At 45.9% G+C, this 22,572-nt stretch overlaps 2 protein-coding genes across 2 annotated transcripts in view; one reads left to right on the forward strand and one right to left on the reverse strand.

Moving 5' to 3' along the window:
• cunh17orf67 (chromosome unknown C17orf67 homolog) overlaps positions 1-22,572 on the forward strand; it is a 291,697-nt gene that overhangs the window by 73,056 nt on the left and 196,069 nt on the right. The gene's annotated exons all lie outside the window — the stretch shown is intronic.
• Positions 11,596-21,948, reverse strand: card14 (caspase recruitment domain family, member 14). The gene is made up of 20 exons (XM_076036101.1): positions 21,394-21,948; positions 20,895-21,032; positions 20,463-20,788; positions 19,277-19,432; positions 19,077-19,196; positions 18,637-18,762; positions 17,847-17,996; positions 17,638-17,757; positions 16,903-17,003; positions 16,502-16,557; positions 16,236-16,287; positions 15,839-16,055; positions 15,624-15,750; positions 14,891-15,131; positions 14,722-14,785; positions 14,515-14,635; positions 14,262-14,426; positions 13,276-13,394; positions 12,560-12,675; positions 11,596-11,855 (listed from the first exon to the last, which is right to left on the reverse strand). The coding sequence occupies exons 1-20, from the start codon at positions 21,608-21,610 to the stop codon at positions 11,648-11,650; spliced, it is 2,940 nt and encodes a 979-aa protein (XP_075892216.1). The 5' UTR covers positions 21,611-21,948; the 3' UTR covers positions 11,596-11,647.

A 22,572-nucleotide genomic window follows, 5' to 3' on the forward strand; every position in this document is an offset into this window, starting at 1 on the left:
GCAGGGAGGAGGCTCTCCGAGTCTGGACAACACTCCTGTATTTTTCATTTCATTTGCATTTTGCAGCTCTGCACAAGCTATAAAAAGGAAGGGAAGGAAGAAGTAAACAAGCGAGGGAAGGCCTGAAATGAAGAGCGGGAAGAGCAAAGCATTGTTACTGGCGCGACACTTTCAGTTTCCTCTCCGCTTCAACGATAACCACCGGCTATCTCTGGTCGAGTCCCACCAGTCATCGCGGGACTCTAATTAGCAGTTCAGTTTGATTTAAGATCGGCTCTGATGATACAGTTCAGGCTCACAAAAACACAAGTGATGCAACCTTGAGCAACTGTTTAGTCTGTCAGTGCGCAGACACACACTCACTGCTACTACAGGGAGCAACCATGCATACCAAGCACAGACTAACGGCAGTGTGCGTGTGTGTGTGCGTGTGTGTGTGTGTGTGTGTGTGTGTGTGTGTGTGCGCGCATTTGTACGCGGATGCTCAATTATGCTCGACGCCCAACAAGCACCCACTGCTGAAAGAAGCAGCCCTCTGTCTGAACTCAATGTTCATTAAACAACCACTTCTGCATGTCATGCACCTCCAAACACTGTGAGGGCAGTGTTGAGCACTGCAGCACACAGTTGGAACCAGATGAGAAAAGTACATTGAGAGATTGTGATTCCCTGCAATGTAACATCATCTGATATAAGTGAATGCCAGCTGTCCAGCAGCGAAGAAGAGGTGGAGGTGTCCTCTAGTGGATTCATTGTTTAATGTTTGTTCCAATGTAACATAAAAAAATAAAACAATTTACAAATAAAAACTCAAAAAATGTCACAGCTATTTTTGATACTTTGAAATATTCTCTTAGTCGTTTTGCATATTTTGTTTAACTATGCTTCTTTAAATAGCCACTTAGCACTGTCCCATGATGTAGCTAAACTATAGATAACAAATTTAAAATTGCACCAGATCACTTAATGGGAATGCAGCACTAGCTTTTCATTTAAATTTGAAAGTAAAATTTCAAATGTTCGCTTACAATTCCCCTCCCCCCCCCCACCTCTTGAGTGATTTTATTATATTTTTCTGGAAGGTGACATTCTGGCCATGACCGGACTGAGGGAGGGATAGGGGGGTGAGAAGAAAGTAGAGAGGAGAAATGAAATGAAATGTTCGCTTATAATTCTATGTAAATGCACTAATCGAGAGACAGTGCTAAAAATTTAGCCATGGACATCATGAGGCAACGTTTCTTTTATTTATCAGGTAATATAATAGGATTGACACACAGTATGATGTGCCCGAATGATTCACTGAGCAATATAGTTTAAGTCAGCACGGGGTTCAAGGTTGTTTCACGTATTAAAAATGAGAAATATTCACAGGCGTGTCCTTCAATGGATTCCACTCAAAGGCTCAGACGGCCTTTAGTGGTCTGAGAACAAATTTCTAACCTGGCAGGTTCAATTTCTGATAATGAATACAGCCGGCGATACAAAGGCGATCTGATTCCTCCTGAGGTGAGATTGACTTCTAAGATGAAGGCATTTCTTTGTACTAATTTTATATACAAAAAAAAATAACGTTTGGTATCTGACTTTTCAGATGGACATCGAGAAAAAAAAAAAATCTGGTGTCAAAATCAAATTTGCTACCAACACAATACACAAAAGACGATGAAATTAACAGCATCACGACTGAAATATAGTTCTCTTTGTATCTACATTTGAAAGACTCCAATCACCCACAACTGAATATAGAAGAAAAACATATTAGAGCTTTAGCTTTGCTGGTATCAGTGCCAATAAAGGCACCAAACGCAGTTGGCTGTGCCTCACCGTCCACCTGCCACAGTAGTGCCGGAGATGATGGTTCAACAGTCCCGCTTCACAAACCCACAGCAGCTTTTATGAGGTGTGATCGCCGAATCCGACGAACTCTGGGGGATTCGGTATATATATTTTTTATCCACTCAAAGGAAACCCACGGCTACTGGGCAATAAAAAGGATAGCAACAAAAGTGTTCAATTTCAAAAGAGGGGAGGAGAGGAGGAGGAGTGAGGTGGTGGGAGAGCGAGTGTGTGTGTGTGTGTGTGTGTGTGTGTGTGTGTGTGTGTGTGTGTGGGGCGATGGGTGTTGGGGTGCGATTGTTGAATGCTTTAATATGAATGCAGCAGGCAGGCAGGCAGGCAGGCCGGGGCCATTATTAGCCTCATAGAATGACGGACAGAAAGAGAGACCCCCGCCCCTCCACCACCACCACCGCCCACTCCCCACCCCCACAGTAATAAAGGAGCTCTTTTCCCATCAGGGCTGATTAGGAATATAATTTCCTGATGCCAGTTTTCGCCTGCCGCTAAATAAGTCAGAACTGGATACTGCTTGTAACGAGCTGCAGGCCTAAAGGAAATAAATTAATAGATAAATAAAATAGAATAAAACCTGCAGAGGTGCGGCGCCATTAATGCTGGTAGTCTGCTTTCATTTGCTGCTGTCAGTTTAATCTGAGGCCCTGCTCTTTGGTCTTCGCCTCAAAGAAAACACAGGCAACAAATAAAGCAGCACACACACCCATGCATGTACGCGCACGCACACACACACACACACACACACACACACACACACACAGACAGTGACCTACATAACAACCATGCTCGCCATCATTACCGCATCTTCTTCCCCTGGATAATTCACATAAACTCTTGCTTCACCGCTGTTTGTTTCCAGCGTGACGTGCGGTGACATTCTTTCGCCGCCGCCATTACGATCAATTAGCATCGGCTTAATTATTCATGAAGCTAATTATCATGTCATTTCTCACGCGAGCGTGTTAGTGCCACCGCCGCAGCAAATAGATAACGATCAGCGCTATTAAACGCTTCGTCCCCACGCGTGTGCGTTCTACTGGATATGTGTGCGTGTGCGGGTGTGTGTGTGTGTGTGTGTGTGTGTGTGTGTGTGATCACATTATCGTGAGGAGAAAACGGTCGCTTCGGAATGAAACCGACACTCTTCTTCCCCAGCTGAGTGAGAGAGATGGCCTGATAAGTGGGGAGGTAATAAATAGCCCGGCCCTGCCGAGAACAGCACGTAGACTTCCATCCGCGCACGCACGCATGCACGCACGCACACAGACACGCGTGCGCACGGAGGGAGCTCACACGCACCCACACACTCTCCCTCTCTCTCTCTCTGTTCGGCCCCCGTGGCCAAAAAGGCATCTGCTGCTCATGCTGATGTCATCTGGAGATAATAACTGAGCTCAGCGTGCCACCAGGCCGCGGCCAACATCTCAGACCTCCTCCACGCCGCGCCAGCTCGCCACGACCTGGCAACCCACATCTGGTGCGTGGGGGAAAAGGGGGAGGTGGGTTGGGCTGCGGACTTGGCAGCCCACAGCTCCTGAGCTGTAATAAGGCACTGGAGCCGCGTGAGGAACCAGTCAGCAGGCCGCAGGGCACGGAGGGAACAGGGTACTGCTGCATGGACAGGGTTCACATCCCGCCAGGAGCTTCAAACCCGACGCCATGAAATCACTGAGCAAAGACGGCAAGCTAATTGTTCAGTGGAGGGGGTCCACAGGAATTAATGTCACCATGATGTGCATTTTAGTTCTTGGTTTTGTTTGTCAGCAGGGCAGTTTTTCCTCAAAAAGCCCAGGCTGACGTGACTCTGCAGGGTCGCACATCCAACCTTCACATTGCGTTTCCCTGCCTTACTTTACACATTAGGACACTTGACAATATATCCTATCAATCATTATGTTATGGTACTTGAGTATGTTGGTATATTTGACTTTCAGGTTTCATGTTATGCGATGAGACCTGAAACACCGAGCAGTTGTACAAGTGCATCCAAAAGTGTCAAGAAGGTCAGAATGCGCAGCTACATCCAAAACTCTTAACAATTGATACATTTGTCCTAAAGAAATTTGTGTTTCTATCATTCTAAAAACCTCCAAATAATTGAAGGACTTGCCAGGACTTCTGATACCGGCCGCACGTGCGCACTCCCAGTGCGTGTGTTGCTAATAATGTGGCCGAGCACTCCCACAACTCAAGCTGATGTGGCGTTCGCAACAAGGTCGGCACTCCCCCGCCATAATTCACCTTTGCCGGGGTTCATAAATCTGTCAGTGAGCCTGGCAGGGGAGAGTGCGGCGTCTAACTCGCAGCCCTGGCGGTCCAAGGAAGAGGGCTACTCCTCTCTTCCCCCCTCCCCTCCTCTCCCCACCACTCCTCTCCTCTCCCCACCTGGCCGCCCACTGAAACTAGCAGCCATTATTGAAACCCTAGCAGGAGCGAACAGCCTTCAATCTGCCCAGTTGGGCAGCAGCGTGTGGGCGGACTGCTAAGTGGCTGCCAGGACGGCCCTCCATTGTCTCTCTGGTGCCGACAAGCTCAATCTTTACCCCCCACCCAGCCCAGCCCAGCCAGCTCAGCTTCCTCTCAGTGCTAATACCTGCGCTACCCTTCTTAAACTGTCTTGTGCCTCAAATCCACCACCTGCCTCTTCCAGTCCCTCCGTCTGTCCGCGCCAATCTCCTTCTGAACTTGAACCTTCTGAACTTGAACCTGCCTGCGTCTCACCCCCCCGGATCCCACCCCACCCCGTCTCTGCTGTGTGTTTCCGTGCAGGAGCGGGAAGCCGAGGAGACGAAGAAATCAAATTGTCTGCTAGCGCCTAATTCCCCCCGACGTTCTCTGCAGCCAGGCTGTCTTCACCCGCATCCTGGAGGTGGAAGATGGGGAGAAAGAGGAGGAGGAGCGGGAGGGGGAGGAGAGGATGCTGGGAGGTGAGGGTGGAAGGTGGGCACTGGAGGTGATGTGATGGTGGTGGGGGTGGGGGGATTGGAGGGTAGGTTGGCTGGAGGCGGGCTTCGACTCTCTGTGCTTCTCCTTGTCAGATCGAGCAGACATCAACCTGAGGCTCAGACCTCACCTCAGCACGACACACACCTGCCTGCCTGCCTGCCTGCCTGCCTGCCTGCCTGCATTTCCAACACATACGATCCCCCGCCAGTCGGCCAGGCTCTTTTCCTTATAAAGCTTTGTATTTTTTCAAAAAATAAAAGTGATATATTATGCAAACCTTTGTTTCAATGTGCATGCATAAAATACAAATCAAATGAGTTTAGCACTTTATTATTCCATCCATTCATCCATCCAATTTTAATACCTGCTTCTTCCTGAGCTTAGGGTCACACGGGTCAGCTGGAGCCTCTCCCAGCTGTCATAAGGCAGACACTTTATTATTTTATCATCTATTTATCTTATTTGGAATATTTAAATGATATTTGGACATGTGATGTGTTTGAAATAACAAAACGGTATTTGAGGTCTCGCTGCAGCTGATTTGCAGGATTATTATTATTATTATTATTATTACTATTATGATGATGATAATTATTTTTATTTTTTATGATTATTATTTTATTGTCTGGATGGAGGGCATACACTAATGACGACATCGCCATTAGTTGAACAACTTAATATTGTCCTTATTAGTTATTATGTTATGTTAGTCCACACATGAAGTGTGACAACAATCATATCTTATATACAATAAAAACATTCAGCCTGTTACATGTAAATATCTAAACTGTTTACAATGCACCAATATACAGGATTTATAAAACCCCCTTCATGCTCATAAAGACAGTGGCCGAATTAATTACTGCAAAAGTCTGTGTGTGTGTGTGTGTGTGTGTGTGTGTCTCTGTGTTTACAAACAGCACTTTTAATTGTATGTGTATTTTCGCTAATTATTGTTGTCAAATAACAAGCAGCAATCCACTTTAGCACCTTGAGGATTTAACTGGAGTGAATCCTGCAGCGTGACTTAGTGTGTGTGCGTGCGTGCGTGGGTGTGTGTGTGCGTGCGTGTGTGGGCTGTTCCCAGGCACTCACACAAAAACCCTCAAAATGAGGTAATAACAGGAGACCTGTAGTCTGGTCATTATGTGTGCTTGGCTGTGAGTAAATGACATCATTATCAGAGGGTATTGATTGTCTCCTGGCCGGGTGACAGCAGGTCAGCTAATAGATGGTGGTTATTCCAGCCTGGCCTGTGTTTATGGACTGGAGAGCGCTCCAGACCAGCGCATTAGTGCTTTCGAGGGGGGCGGGCGGTAAAATACAACGTGCGGGCGTTAAACAAAGCGCTTGCACGATGTCGGACTTGCAGATCAAGGCTGGAGGGATGAGCGGCCGCGTGCATTAGCGGCACTCGCCATTCAGTGCCTGAACATTTAACACAGATGAGCACGGGCCCATTTCGCGGGCAGCCAACCGATCGACGGGCTGCTGATTGAGTTCAGGTAGCTCCACAGTGTGGCGCTACTGCACATCTCTTAGGGAGGCCATTGTCCAGGCTAAATACAATAAATAAATAAGATGGGGTGACAGGCTTTAAATGTTGAAAATGTGAAACCCAACTTCAATTCCAAGGCTGCGGTCAAATTCTTCTAAAGGGAAGTTTTTGCTACAACACTGTGTGTGTATATATGTGTGTTTTGTGAAATGACCTACTTTAAATACAGTCTATTAAATGGCCTTACATCTTTTTTTTTTTTTTTTTTTCAATTATCTAATTATACATTTCCCCTGTTGCCGCCTCCTCCTCCTCCTCCTCCTCCTCGTCCCTCCTCCTGCGCTGAGCCTGATGACTCTGGATCCTGAGGCTGTGCGGGCGGCCTAGTGCCGCAGTGACTCTGACCCTGGCTTTGTGTGTCTCTGACTCTCGCTGACCTTACAGGCACAATGACTTCCTCACAGCCTCGGCACTCACGGTTCAGCCGGGGAATGGAGGGGGAGAGCGGCAACGGCCGTCAAAGAGGGAGGAGTGAAAAGTTAAAGTATGTGTGCTGATCTGTGAGTGAAGCAGCAGCAGCAGCAGCAGCAGCAGCAGCAGCATCGTGTTCGATCCCGCTGACACAAAACACACAATACAAATGCATCTCGTCAGACGTGTGTGGCGGCCGAGTGGTAGCAGGAGGTGAACACAGCTGTTCCGCACAATACTTAGGATTCCTCTGGGGGTGTTTGTGCTCCGCTTTGGGAACACCTCAGAAGCCGCTCGGCTTAGTAGGCCTGTGTGTCTTGTCCTATTTTTGACCGGCGCATTACGAGAGCAACAAATCAAAATGACGTAGTTTGCAAAGAAAGACTATTTTTTTGGTGTCAAATGAGATTCCTTTATGTTTTTTGTTTTTTAAAAGACAAGTACAACAGCAAACCAGCACTTGCAACGACTGCCTGCAAAGGCAGAAACAAAAGGTACAAAATTAAAACAAAAAATGAGTGTTGAGCTCAATAACTGCATTTTTTAACTGCATTTTTTCTTCCCATAATGAGCTCCAGCCATGCTGGACACATGTAGGCAACCAAATCTTACAGCTATGACTGAACATTTCATACTTTTTAGAAAATTAATCTGCTCGCCATCTTAATGTCTTTGAGCATAAATGGGTTTTGTCTGTCACAGTTTTAAAAACATTTCTGTTTTTGTCAACGTTCACAAAATTTCTACAACCTGAATTCCTCCAAGTGCAGGACATGGACTGTTTCCCCAAACACAAAGTGTGACTTGAGTGTTTGTATTGTGAAGCAACTGTCACCTGCTTCTTAATGTATGCTTAAAAACTTGTAGCAGCTCCTTTTGAATACTGGCATCACAACATTTGTATTGTACAAACTGATGTGAACTTGTGAACGATGGAAAGTAGTTGTTGTTTCAACTGTAGCTTACAAACAAAACATGTTGACAGAGAAAAGGTTTCTGGTCATCAAACAGAGAGGCAGGGCTGCTCAGTGTGTGTGTGTGTGTGTGTGTGTGTGTGTGTGTGTGTGCGTATGAAAGACACAAACAAATGGACAGACGAGTGCCTGCAGTTACTCACACATTGTGTTTTTTCCGCCACTCCTTGGTGAAGTTTTTCACACCACGTCGGGTCAGTGGAGGGTCAGCACTCTTCTGTGGGAGGGTGAGAGAGAGAGAGAGAGAGAGACGGAGGAAGAAGGTTACACATCATCCTGTACTGCAATCATCAAGGTTCAAGAAGGGTCTGTCATAGCTGCTTACAGCAGAATCTGTCAAGATTGTTTTTTTTGAAAGAGGTAAAGAAGCAGTTTGAAACCTGAAGAAGTGGGACGTCTTGCCAACTTTGATGTAAAGGTTGCATACGACAAGAGTAATAATAATACTTAAAAAAAAAAATCACATGTAAGTACACAGTGGTGATGTAGTTTGTAGTTTTAAGGGATATTTATAGAGCCATGAGTTTAAAACCAGGAACATTTTTCACATCCCTCTTCCTGCGACATGCAGTGTGACTGTAGGCCTAGTGGTACTATAACATAAAAATACAATAATGTGTTGACTGGGAAAAATAATAAGTCAAAAAAAATAATAGTCCATCAGCAAACTTCAACCAAAGAATGTTGTTGTTGTTTTGTTTTACATCCCTGTGTCTTCCAACTACATCTGTGTCAGTAAATCACAGCTTTTTTCCTTCCAAAAATCAAAAAGTGCTCATAGCAACATACTGTGGGCCAGAACCCTATTATTTTAAATTAACATGACAGTTTTACTCGCACATCAAGGAGGAAGGAATTTGGCAGGGAAAGGCATTTTTTGAGCATGAGAGAGAAAAAAAAAAGACACACACACACACACACACACACATACACACACAAAGAAATGCTTGCATTTCACAGCGCACAAAGACACAAGGCTCCTGGCAGTAAATCTCACACAGACACACATATGGACGGACCCACAGGCAGATGCATGGTGCACAGCAGACACACACACACACACACACACACACACACACACAGGCATGTGCTGCAATTTAGATTCATTGCGAATAACCAGCCTTCTGCGCTGACACGCACCCTTTATCAATTACACATCAAATATTCCACCCGGCAGTTTTTTGCTGCTGCCAAAACACATTCTACATTTCTTTAAACGCCGAGTGATGACACTCCAGGCAGTTTAAACACGTCAGTAGAGAGAGAAGAGAGAGGAGTTGCAGCTCGCTAATGGAGTGCTGTGTTCTCTTTGGATGCACGTGTGTCTCTTTAAGAAAGACTGTGCAGGGAGGAGAAAGAGGGAGGGCGAGAGAGAGAGACAAGACGTGCATGTAATATTTTCTTAACACCCCCTCCTCTCTTCTTTCTTCCTGCTTCTCTCTACAAGCCAAGGTCTCTCACTCCCTCTCCCTCTGTCTCGCTCTCTCTCTATCTCACTGTCACTGTCTATTATGAGCACTGACAACAGACAAATCACTACAGTGGTTTCCCAGCAACAGGAGGGAGGCGTTTGGGGTTTCCAACCCTGTAGAGGCCAAGGAAAAAAAAAAGGAAATTGATCCCATGGTTGTCTTTAAAATAAATAATAATAAAAAAAAGATAACACCACCATCACCAACAACAAAAACAATCCTTTAGATCAGGTCAATTATAACCACTGAGTAAAAAAGAAAACGAATTAGAGGAGGGTAAGAGGGTTATGGGGCATTGATCGTGGCTGTTTTGTGCTGCTAAGACAAAAAAATAAAAATAAAATAAAAATATACAGGCTGTAAAAACAGGAACCAAGTGAGTTCTTGTGACACAGAGCAGCTTCAGGCCTGTTGTCACAAATCAGTGTGTGAGTTCTCTCCTCTCTGGCTCCTTTCACCCCTCACAGCGGGAAACATGTTCTCCCTCCACCGCCACCCCAACCACTCCCTCACGCATTGCATTCTCTTTTCTCTATCTCCCCCCTGTGGCCGCTTTTGGTCACGTCAGTTCAATGAGGTACAAATGATTTCGGGGCAATTAAATCAAACTTGATATTCTTATTGTCTCACAATATGCGTCTGTTCTCCGCTCATTTGATATGTGTCAAGGGTGTGCACGCTGGTGAATTGACATTCATCCAAAACAATTGGAAACCTACTATGACAATACAGTTGTGATTTAAAATATATCTAGAAATTCTATTTAAAAAAACCAAACCAAAACAACCCACTTATGGACATTATTTCCTCCTTTCTGGGCAGCTCATAGGAGTCAGAGACAATTTAATCGCACTTGCCTTACCCGTTTTGTGTCTCGACTTAAAATGGTTTAACATAATGTGTAGGAAGAAGAGGCTTCCATAGTCTTCTCCTGAAAGCTACTAGCATAAAAGGTTGGTTTGGACCAATACGGGAACTTAACTCGAGTGCTTTAAAAATTTGTTAAGAAATATTGACAAACTCCAATATAAAAAAGTTCTGTTCCTCAGGAGACACACTATCACACGGTTGACCTGAGTCCAATTCATAGCTTCCACGGCGGCAAAAGTGACAGGGAATATTATTTCCGGGGTTAGATGAGTTTCGCTACATTCACAGTGGCAGAGCTAACGGCTAAGCTAACATTAGTGGAGATGAAAGTTACCTGTCTACCGAAGGCCCAGGTCATCAAACAGGAGGCTAGGCCGCCTTTCGAAAACGTTGCGCATGCGTGTGTCTTGCTCCCTCTTGTGGTGGCTTGCTTGACCGACATGACTTTCTTTAAAAGTTCACGCGAATTCTACTGCGGCAAGATTTGAACGACACTTTTTGACTTACTGATTGTAGAAGAGTTACGTTGTGGCAACGGAATTTGTTCTTGAACTTGATCTTGAAGGCGTTTCACCTCTCATCCAAAAACGCTTCTTTCATTTCTTCAGTCTTTGATTTCATATTTTGTTTTATTGTAAAAACAATGAATGAATTTGTGGGTATATCATTCTCATTCCAATTTGTGTCTTCATTTCGATATTCAACATTATTGGATAATCACTTTTTTCCCTCAAGTATATTTTTCCTGTCTACATTTTTCATACATTTCTTAATTAGCTCACAATATGCAAATTGTGAACAAATCGTAAATGAAGACAAATGTGTACATATAGCCTAATGCGGCATAAACAAAAAAAAAACTGGACAGCAAGACAAACAAACAAGAAAACACAAAACACCTCAGAGACAGAAAGAGAGAGAGGGAGAGAAAGAGAGAGAGAGAGTGTGTGTGTGTGTGTGTGTGTGTGTGTGAGAGAGAGAGAAAGCCAGCATAGAATTGACCGAATTATAGAATGAACTGTCTGCCTTGTCTAGCTTCAATCTAGTTTGAACAGTTTCATATCACATAGCGAGCTAATCAAGCCAGAAAGTTGGTTAAGACAAGAAAAAAAGTGTTATGTTGTGCATCATATTGCTGATATATTACAGAGGTATTGGATAAGTTGTACAATATGTTTTACTGATTTGACACCCCCATGCTAGTGGTTGCATTTAAATGCCTCTCAAAGGGAGGCAACATACAATAAAATATTTCTGTGAAGACACAGAACAATTAAAACCAGCTCATAACAACCCGGTTTTCTAAAAGAGTATCATAGATACATACAAATGCTTCCAAAGAACCGCTCTTGAGGAAAAAAGAAGAAAGGTTTTCTGACATATATACATATATATATATATATATATATATATATATATATATATATATACATATATATATGTATATATATATATATATATATATATATATATATATATATATATATATATATATATATATATATATATATATATATATATTTTTCCCCCATTGACTGTCCAGCTTGGGGTTTGCTGCTTCACCACAGATCAGACTCCACCCAAACAATCTTCTTCTGCTCCTCCCAGATGACGCTGCGCAGGCTGGTCAGCAGTGAGTTCTGATCGCACCAGGAGTCCGGGGACAAGCTGTGGTACAGACACGGCAGCTTGTCCAGCAGCGGCTCCTCGCTCTTTGAACACGCCAGCAGCTGCTCCTCTGACTGGTTGTGACGCTGGAGCTTTGACCTGACAAGTGAAATAATAAACCTCAGTCCAAGATCTGTGCAAATTTGTGCTTTGTTTTTTGTACGCCAACGTTGAAAAGCAGATGAGGTCGCAGACAGGTTTTGACGTCAGTCACTTATAAATAATGGAAACAGGTTCTTCTCTCTTGGGGTGTTGACACCACAAAGAGGCTGATTTTCTGGTTTAACAATAACATCAACACACCACGACTCATCGCGGTTCGGTTCAAAGACACCGTTACTTTTTCCAAACACATCTGCTCAACCATTCCATTGCTTTATTGTCTGATTTTCACATGGCGTTAAAGCCTGATAGCTGACAGGTTTTCAGATGATTTGGCACGATGTGAATTGAGAGAAAGTGAAAAGTGACAATATGCACCTGTGTATTGATAATAAAATTCTATTCCAGCTGTTAACACCTTTTTATGATTAAAATGATGTAGCCTGTGCTCTTGTTTAGGAGAAACAAATGCAATAAATTGATTCAAATTATGCGTTCTTACACAACTGGTTATTTTTTTTGTTTGTTTGTTTTTCGTGGGTGTGTCATAATATAAGTGGACTGTCACTGTTCACTGTCAAAGTTCTCTAACTGGCATGGGACATTTATGATGTCACTTCACGTCGGTGTCTACATCATTTCGAGGTTAGCCTATAGCCAATGCAACTTGCTCGAAGTGAAAGAAGGACCGAGGGTTTAACCTGAGTTTGCGAGCGCTTCGTGCCGACTGGCTGATGAAGATGATGATGGGGAAAATGTCAGCTCGGTGCAGCCGGCGCACACAGTCCAGACCCAGTGGGAGGACACAGTGAATGCCCTGGAGGACGGACAGAGAGTGTGGCATGAGTTGAAGGACAGTTTTCAGGGAGGTGGCAGTAGGGAGATGAAAATTCATAATTGTGCTTTTCCACTGTGCCTTCTCCACTCTAAAAACACACAGGCAGGACCGTATGTTTGTTTGAACATGAAACTAATGGCGTAATTGCTGATAGCAAGTAATTAACAGCTCATTAGCCAGTGAGCCAACATGCTCCTAGCTAGAGTGGTACATTTTGATCAGGCGCTAACACTGTTTTGCATTTGGCTATTAAAGCGTAAACTATAATCCTTACTCTTTTTGCTGCCTGTTTGCATCAGGTTTTTGAAAAAAAAAATTGTAGGGGAAAAAAAACATGCACACGCAGTGTGTACACGATAAGTGCACTGCAATGGAGAGTACTGAAACATGTTACAAATTTAGTGGTTTAAACAGCTGCTCTGATTTGTGGTAATTCATTAAGAAATGAGTAAGGTCAATCCTCTGGTGGGTTTGCTGTGTACTTGAACTTCTGTTTTATCCCTGTCTTGTTGTTTTCAACAGGCAGCCTCTGCTGTTGCCGGCCACAAAGACTACAATCTTTGTGGCCGGCCTTTGCACCTTCTTCATGATCTTCTCAACGCTCTTCAGAGTGTAGCAGCGGTTCCTCCCCTGCTCGGACTCCTCCAGGATCTCAGAGCGCTGCAGCACAGAGGCATGTTCGCTGGGGCTCAGCACCTCTGTGGAATAGATGGAGACGGAAAAAGGTGTATGACACACACCTGTGCATACTAGGCACGTACACGTGGTAGCATCTGGCGCCCTGGTGTGAGTTAACCGGTATCTGATTTGTCGTCTTTCAGCTGCTGCTCTGCAGTGGTCCCATATTCCAGCCCAGTCTCATAGTATTGTCCCATCTATAGTTGTCTATGGTCCATAGTTTTGCCCTCTGTTCACAACCCAAAAATGTCAGGTCTTGGTATCCAGCTAAAAGTGAGGCTTTGTTCGACCCTGTGCATGTTTCTGAGGGGACATCACTAACCTGGTAGATGTTGAACTGATTGATCTGTGACTTAACACTGACTCATAGGTAGCGTAAGTCAAAGAGGTAATTTTTAACTTTATCATTCCAAGGGAAGTCCATTGACAGATTAAGGTTAAACATTGGTAAAAGTCAACTTCACACCATATGGGACTTTTAATGTAATAGTAATAGTGTTTTTTAAACAGATGTTATTGTTTTTGCCTTTTGCCTTGTAGAAGATCTAATTAAAATGATGTGACTTTCTTATTGACAGGGCACACTGGCAACATATCACCCCATTCAGTTTTACTAACCAACTTCCTTCCTGGTTTTGCTGCAACAAGCAAACGTATGATATCACAAATCAAACACATGAATGTGTCAACACTGACTCTATTTTTTGGAGCATGTGTTTCCTACTGTGGAAACACATGCTGGTGCTGCTGTAAAAAAAAAAAAAAAAAACTAAAAAAAAACAACCTTGTATGCTGTGTGTTTGCGTGAAACACACACACACACACACACACACACACACACACACACACACACACACACACACACACACACACACAGTGCTTCTCACCGGGCTCACACAGCTGGAAGCCCTGCCAGCCTGCCAGCTTCTTGTCCAGGACGCGTCCCAGCACGGTGGGCAGCAGCAGGACGGGCCTGCACACTGGCGGGTAGTGGGGGGTGACCGGGGTGTAGGGCATGAGCGAGATGCTGCATTTGGCCACCGAGGCGTCGCCTGTGGAGGAATACGGAAGACGTTTTAGCCGAGGAAGAGGAGATTTTTACTGCGGTGCGTTGGAGCGAAAGCTAGAGATAAAGGCCACCTGAGTCCGAGCTCTTGGTCTTCTCCTCTTCCACGGAAACCCACATGGGGTTCCGGCCCTGTCGCCCGGTGCTGACAATCCTCACCGCCTTCTCCTTCTTCTGATGCGCATCACGCCAAACCTAACCAGAGAGAGGGCCAGAGAGTTTTTTGTCAAGAAATCGGAAGAAGTCGGTGTACGATTTTGCAGGCTTGGCAGGTTTTTTACCTTTTCAGACTTCTTAGTTTGAAAGCTCATGTCTTCGATGGCTCGGATGAGGAGCCGCTGTGCCCTGTGAGGCGCCAAAGTCATCACAGAACTTGTTTTAAACATGGGAAAACACGCAAAAAAACAACAACAACAAAAAAACAACTCCATGTTCCGTGACTAATCCCACCTGTAATAGTTGGGCACGGTTCCACTCTGGAGGTCCAGCAGCTGACTGGGGTGAACTTGGCTGGCGTACCACGAGTCCACTGGGCCGGCAGCTCGCGTGTTGGTCACATGGAGGATGTCGTTGCAGACCACACCCAGTGAGCCACCGGGACCGGCGGGGGAAGTCATGTTGACGCGGACGTAGAAAGAGTCTCCTGACGAAGCCTCGTTGCTCTGCAGGTGCCGCTGCAGCTTCTCGTACTCTGCGTGGACGGTGGGAAATATGTGAAATGTTTTTATTCTGTTATAGTGATATAGTTAGGTGATAGTTTGCGTTGGTCACTCTTTGATTTTAAAGGGCAACGCGGCAAAAAGCTAACAGTTTCTGACAGCCAGCCAGCTAGCTCTTTTCACTAGCCGCTTGATGAGTCACCCGCTCCAGTCATAACAGCAGCAGGCTGATATGCTATTCTAACAGCCAGATAAGAGTTCCTTTAATCCCGCAAGATGCTGTTTGCTTCCTGAAAGCCATAACATTTACAGTGTGATGTGCTCATTTATGACCGCTGTGTTTTTGTTTTGATCAAACTCCAGACTCGTGCCCGGCTTCCTGCACGTGCCTTTCTCTGCGCGTTTGCCCACACGCTTTTGTGTGTGTGTTTGCAAAATATCTGAACAGTTGCACACATGCATCGCTTGCAATACTTAATTTAAACAAATTTATTGGATTTATGAGTGCGAGCTGCATGACCAACCGTCTTGTCTGGGCCGCAGGGAGAGGTGGCAGACGCCTGCAATCTGACCCAGAGCCCACATGGCCTCCTCCAGAGTGGAGTCCTCCAGAACCATCCGGAGAGCCTTGCGGTTCTGCTCGTGTTTTACCTGTGGAACCAGCAGATTATAAGCAAAAAAACGCAGTCGTTTGAACGTAAGGGGGCGTCGACGTCACAGCGTCAAGATCAAGACCGACCTCCACTATCTGTGACCCGGGGCTGATGCCCACGTTGTGGGCAGGGCTCCCCTCCGTCACCCGGTGCACGAACACCCCGGACTTGTTGCCTCCGATCAGCGTCAGCTGGCTCAGCAATGCCTCCCCCTGGAAGGAGATGCTGAGGACACGGTCGCTGACGCGAATGGCTTTTGGCCGGGAGCGCATCAGGAAGGGAGGAGCCGTGGTTCTGGGTGAACTGGACAAAGAGAAAAATTATTTTAGCAATCTTTACACTGCTTTTCTTTTAATAGTAGGTATTTTAATTGGGTAGTTATTAAAAAAATTAATATGAGTGAAGATCTATCTATCTATCTATCTATCTATCTATCTATCTATCTATCTATCTATATATCATCTCAAAATATCGCCTGCTCACCCTCCTATGCTGGAACAGGACAACTTGGATACCGTCTTGTTTTCTCCCATCACTGAAACAAAAGAGAGACTATCTATTAAACTGGCATCATGAATTCCTCCGACCCACCCACCCTTTTCTTGAAAATGATTTGTCAGAGTTAAAGTGTGACTTGACATCACTGGCAGCCGCTCAACGCCGAACAATTGGCTACATGGAAGTTGATGACTAACAGCGGTCAGAGCCAGAGCCACAGACGTGAGAACTGTGGTTGTGTCTGTACGCACCGTCAGGGAGGAAGACAAAGTCGTCCAGCAGACCGTCGCTTTCCTCCATCTCGCAGCTACTAGAAATCAAAATAGCAGGAAAACACAGGTGACGTGATGAGCGACCTAAAATTGCAGAGCAGCAACTTCCCCCCGGCCGCCTCCTCTGGTATACAGTAGCTTAAATTTAGCAACTTGACGAAACAGCAGTGACGAATGACATCAATCAATTAAAAAAAAGACGTGCCATTGTGCGCTCAGTGAGGTTATGCATGTTCTCAAACAGCCCTCTGTGTATTTTGCCAACGGCCTCAGTGTTCTTGGTGAGCTTGCACAGGTGCAGCATGCAGGAATGCGGAAACACACAGGAATGCAGCAACACGCAGGAGGCTAAAGCGACACACACACACACCCCAACACACCTGCTGTCTGCATAAAAAGCTTCCTCCCTTCTGCGTAATGACTCTGGACCCGGTGGCTCAGGGTCCTGAGACCGGATGCTGCTGACGGCGAAATCTTCACACTGCTCAGACACGGGAGGGGTTTAGATACAGTCAGATGCACATTTTAAACACAAAGAAGGATGATCAGGCTGTGAAAGAAATCAGAACTAAATCAAATCAAAGCCAAAGAGCAACAGTAAGCTTCTGACTAGACCTCAACCCTAATTCTGACCCTAACATTTATTGGCATTAACCTGTCTTCCAGGAAACTTGTTTTAGGCGCATGAGGTGTTGGATCAAAAATGACAAAGTCCCACCGCACAACTCATTGCTTGGTGGACTAGCTGTGGCAACCTGGGTATGGTTTCAAAAAAATGATACTTTAGGGGTTGAGTCATCTGGTGGAGCACGTCCATCAAAGTCCTCGCCAGTTAAGGCGGGAATATTTGTATCGCTGATAGCCCTTGAAAACCAGTGACTCACATTATGATAACCTAGACAGTTAAATAGCAGCGGAGGAAAATTGACCCATCAGCATTTCTATCACTGCTTCTCCTTCACTCTGGTGCTGCTCAGGATTACGACCTGGACAAGTTCAATTTGTCGCAGGGCCACGCGAAATATCAGCAAATCTACACATAGAGTTGGAATTGTGACAGTGGAGGTTGACATTGCTAACCGGCTGCACCACCTCGTTAAACAATGGTGACTCACCTCTGAGTTGAAGGTGCCGGGTGACAGGGGGTTGAGAGCGTCCATGCGTCGAAGTCTGCGGCGGCCTGGAATCTGGGATTCCCCAGGCCGCCTCGGGCTCTCCCAGTTCACCTCCATCTCCTTTATGAAGAAGAAGAAGAGGAAGGCAGAACTTAACCTTCGATCGTCACGACAACTTCTATATTTTGTTGCGTTGTGTTTTGATTTACATCAGCACTGTGCCGTCGTTCCCTGGCACCGGCGTCGGTCTTCAGGCTGCAGAATCGCTCCTGCAGCTCCACCAGCTGACACCTCAGGGTGTCTTTCTCAGCCAGGACTCGGGCGATCATGGCCTGGGCTTCGTCTCTGGAGAGGTACGCCTAAACGGGTGAACACAGGAGCTGACTCACCCGCACAGACCGACAAACTCAGATCAGCTGTAAGTCTGATGGTGGACGGACACGATTCAGTTATTCATGGATGAACCTGGAGGGTTAAGGTTAAGGGGTGTGTGTGTGTGGCTGTGTGTGTGTGTTGTTTTTAGAATGTGGCATTTGTGGATTTCGGGCTTCCTGTCTTGTGTAACAAAGAAGCAACTGTACATGAAGGATTTTGTTTTTTTTGTCGCGCTTTAATGTGATCAATGTCATTGTGAGATCGTGAAAAGCAGGATAACACGGATTATTCAAATGTTTTTTTTAGGTCGCTTGCTGAGCTGCAGAATAAGCTCTCATGGTTGACCAATCATTTGCTATTAGAAAAAAAAGAAAAACAGGCCCGCTCTTCTCATTATTGACGAGTGTTTGGAGGCCGTGGACCAACTGGTTGAGAGAGAGACAGAGAGAGAGAGAAAGTGTGGTGTGTGTGTGTGTGTGTGTGTGTGTGACTTCCTGGTGGCCACCTCACAGCAGAAAGTCACCTCACGGTGAAAGTTACCAAATTACCCATGTCATGTTATCATGGAGAGCTGAGGACTAACTGTAAGCATAGACAGGAAGGTTCAACTTGTCGGTTCCTCACTTGGTCTCGTTCAGTCTGCAGCTCCCGCATCTGGTTCTGGATCACCGTGTTCTTCTGCTGCAGATAGTTGCCGTCCTGGGTCAGCTGCTGCACCTGCAGGCTCAGGCACTCTTTCTGGTCCAACAGCTGGGAGGACACACACACACACACACACAGACACAGACACACACACACACACACACACACAGTAAGCAGAGTCTACTGTTACTGTCATTCTACTGTTTGGTAAATGCATTTAAATTAGTTTTATTTTTAACTTTGTTTTACGCTAACAGTATTTTTTGATTCCTCTTGGTAGAATTTGATTCCTTACACACAACACTACAGTGCATAAGAAGTGAAACATAATACACACATACTGTACATACGTGCACACACACCCACCCAAACATACACACACACACACACACACACACACACACACACACACACACACACACCGTGTGTTTCTCGGCCAGCAGCTTCTCATTGTCTTCTCTGTAACAGCGAAGCTGGTTGGCGAGCTCCACCTGACTGTCGATGGCCTCGGCCAGGTCCTGGGCCAGGATGTCGTGATGAGCCTGCGGGTGAAAGAAAGACCAGATGAGGGTCGGAACACATTAACCTCCAGCATCGGCCTGCGGCAGCAGTTGATTCTCACCGGGTCTAGTTTTTCTGCCTTCACCAGCTGGCAGCGCAGACTCCTGACTTCCTCCTGCAGCTGGGTCTTCACCTGAAGGCCGCACCGGAGTGAGCGCCGCTTCTGGAACTCGTTCTCCATTTGCGCCTTCTGCAGCTCAGACTGCACCTGGTAAACCTACACGAGCAGGAAGTAAACATGAGATTTTATTGGCAGTCTGACAATCAAATTAGTGTCCATAAACTTCGACTTCAGCTTTAAAAGCTGTTGGGGTTTGAATGTACTGACCGTAATCCCAGTCATTCAAAACTGCTCAAAAATCAACAATTCTGCCTTTCAAAAGGAATGTTAAGACACTAAACATGACACTCCAACAATGTTCAAGTCAAGCAGGCCTCGGGGACTGTCACACCCTAACACTGCTGTTCTCTCGGCAGAGACACACCATAAAAACAGCCCAAGGTACCAAAACCTGACCAGACCAGAAGGACTGAAGCTCTGTTGGTATGTGGGTCAATTGCAAGTTGATGACTTAATCCCAGAATGCATGAGTCTAAAATCCACCAGAGCAGCATCAGTTATATTTACGCCAGTTGTGCTTGATCAGAGGAATCTTTTCCAAAAAGTTCAAATAAATATATAATTATAAATTAATAAAAAACAACAACAACAACAACAACAACAACCCGTACCCAAACATAGGCAAGAAATAACACCCTAAATTGTTAAAATAAACAACATTTTGGTGGGTTTTTTTTTCAACTCACTTCCTGTCCAATCAAACCAAAATGGATCCTAACCCTAAAGATTAACAGAGGCCGCGTTTTGACAAAAGAAGAAAACTAAAATATGCTGCTATAAAACCAAAATATCAGGGCAGAAGATCAGCGTTGAAATTAAATACGTGCTGCTGTTGTGACACTTATCCCTGGAAATTTCGCCAGGCAGGATAATAGAGATGATGCAACATGATGGCTTTTCATTCCCTTTGTTGAGGAGATAATAGATTTTTAGAGCAGCATAAAAGCTATTTTTAGCGTTGTGACTGGCCTCTATATAATCACTATCCTCCCACAGTGCCACAGGTCCACCTCTTTTCTTCCTTTAAATCACGTTTTTACCTTTTCCGGGGATCACATCTTAACATTTCAAGGAGGAAAAAACACACAAAGGACTCCATTTCCAGGAGAAAAACATAGGGACTGACCTGCAGGTTGAGGTCGTGCAGGCGCATGCTCACGGCCGACTTCTCCTCGATGGCCGCCGTGTAGCGCATGTACAGGTTGCACTTCTCGTCCTTGAGCTTGGCCACCTCGTGCTGCAGCGAGCACAGGTGCCTCCGCATGCGCTCGTTCTCGGACTGGAGGCTCTGCGACTTCTCCTCCTGCCCCATGATCTGCTGGATCTCCGACTGCAAGGAGGTGCAGCGGGAGCTCATCCTGCTGGCCTCGCAGCGGGCCTCCTGCAGCTCCTTCTGCATCCCCGTGACAGCACGCACCAAGTACTCCGTCAGCTCTGAGTACTTGATCAGGCCTACAGAGGAGAGGAGAGCGGAACCAATCACGCAAATTATCAAGAGAAACAGACAAGACGTGGAACTCTTCAAAATGTGCAAGAAAAGGCCCCGGCGCATGCGGACCGCTGAATCTGGAGGGCTCGGTGCTCGGTTTGCGTCCAGTGACTTGGGTGTAGAGGACGGGGTAGTGGATCATCAGGCTCTCCAGCAGGGCCACGGCACCGTTCCTTCCCTGGGTCCTCAGCAGATCCAGCATGTAGCCTTGACAGAGGAGAGGACAAACCATTGATGTCACGTCAAGATACAAAACGATTAAAAAGTGATCAGAAAACAGTCAAACACAACTTTCTTGAAAAAACATCACAATCAGTGAGAACAGGGCCAAAGATTCATCAGACCAAATACTCTCCAAATTGTTAATTAAAATGTCAGTTAAAGTTTCACAGACATTATTTTGTTTTGAAGCACTAATTAAACCAAAGTCCTCCTGATAAATGTTGGAATAATCATTGTAAACACCAATGTATGTAGCAACAGAGCAATAAATGGAGGACAAACTGAATCGACCCGTCACTGATTTTAACAACCGGCTTCCCGCTGAAGGTGGGTTGGAAAACCTTACTGGTCCTCATGCTGCGGTTGGTGAGGTTGTGACAGGAGATGATCTCGTCCTCGTCCATCTCCGTCAGCACCCTGGCCTGCCTCAGGTACGGGATGAGGATGCACGGCCGCACGCCCAGAGAGATCCGGTGCCGGTTGTCGTTAATCAGCTCCCACAGATCCTCCTCGCCCATCTCCTCCAGGTCCCGACCCTCCGGGACGACGCACTCTCCTGCCATGCCGGCCGACTTTCTCAGAGGGAAAATTAAAAAAAAAGGAAAAAGAAAAAGAACAACTGGTATCCTGCCGTGCCTCCTGCTACGGCAGTGGGCACCGCTGGACTGAGCGCACAGCCGGAGCTCCCGCAGAGATACTCATCACTGACTCGCCTCTCGCTTAAGAAAGAAAGAAAGAAAAAAACACCCAGGGCGCTGAGTCACCACGCCCTGTGGGTGTTTGTTTCAAAGCATGTGCGCGTGTTTGTGTGGAGGCGTGTTGGAAAACCTGTAAGACAATCCCTGTGTGAAGCCGTGCGAAAAACAGCTAGCAAAGCACAGTCAGCGCACAATGTCATACATACATGTACTGTATGAACACACACAAATTGGCTGGCTGGGTGGCTCATGCGTTATTCCCCCCCTACACACACACAGACACACACTCAAACATTTGCTGGCTCACCCACATGAGCCAATGACCTTTGCTCTCACGGAAACATTTCATTCACCCACCTTGCTCCCATTCCTAATCGCAGCACAGCAAACACACACACACACACACACACACACATACACACACACACACACACACACACACACCCACACACACACAGGCATGCTCACGGCCGCCCAAGGCACCAAGAGCAAAGTCCTCCGTCGGAAAAAGGAAATAAGGTGGACGAGAGTTGTCAACAGCAGCTCACGCTCTGGGACGACACGTTGCCTTTTCTGTGCAAAGCTGCTGTTTATTTTACTGTAAAGGCTGCGAAAGGCAAACAAATGAGACCGGCCGGCCATACTGTAAATGATGTAACTGGGCTCAAAGACTTTTCAGAGCGTGCAGGCAACCTCGTTATGAGAGCAGGAGGCTTGCAAATAACGAGGGGAAGGTGATGAGCAATCAAAACAAATGATCCCGTTGATCAAACGAAACAAAGGACAAAGAGTGATCTCGTCGAGGCGGCCGAGGTTTGCATCGTCAG

This window comes from Nelusetta ayraudi, unplaced genomic scaffold (genome assembly GCF_046127955.1).
Source record: "Nelusetta ayraudi isolate G7.1 ecotype Tasmania unplaced genomic scaffold, CSIRO-AGI_Nayr_v1 ptg000004l, whole genome shotgun sequence".
Classification (NCBI taxonomy): domain Eukaryota; kingdom Metazoa; phylum Chordata; class Actinopteri; order Tetraodontiformes; family Monacanthidae; genus Nelusetta; species Nelusetta ayraudi.

What these genes read in the sequence shown, in the direction of transcription:
- card14 (XM_076036101.1), bottom strand. Translation starts at nt 21,610, where the DNA reads ATGGCAGGAGAGTGCGTCGTCCCGGAGGGTCGGGACCTGGAGGAGATG. An exon ending in AGGCAGAAAAACTAGACCCG is followed by an intron (nt 19,197 to 19,276) that starts GTGAGAATCAAC and finishes TTTCACCCGCAG; the next exon opens with GCTCATCACGACATCCTGGC. An exon ending in TGCTGGCCGAGAAACACACG is followed by an intron (nt 18,763 to 19,076) that starts GTGTGTGTGTGT and finishes GTGTCCTCCCAG; the next exon opens with CTGTTGGACCAGAAAGAGTG.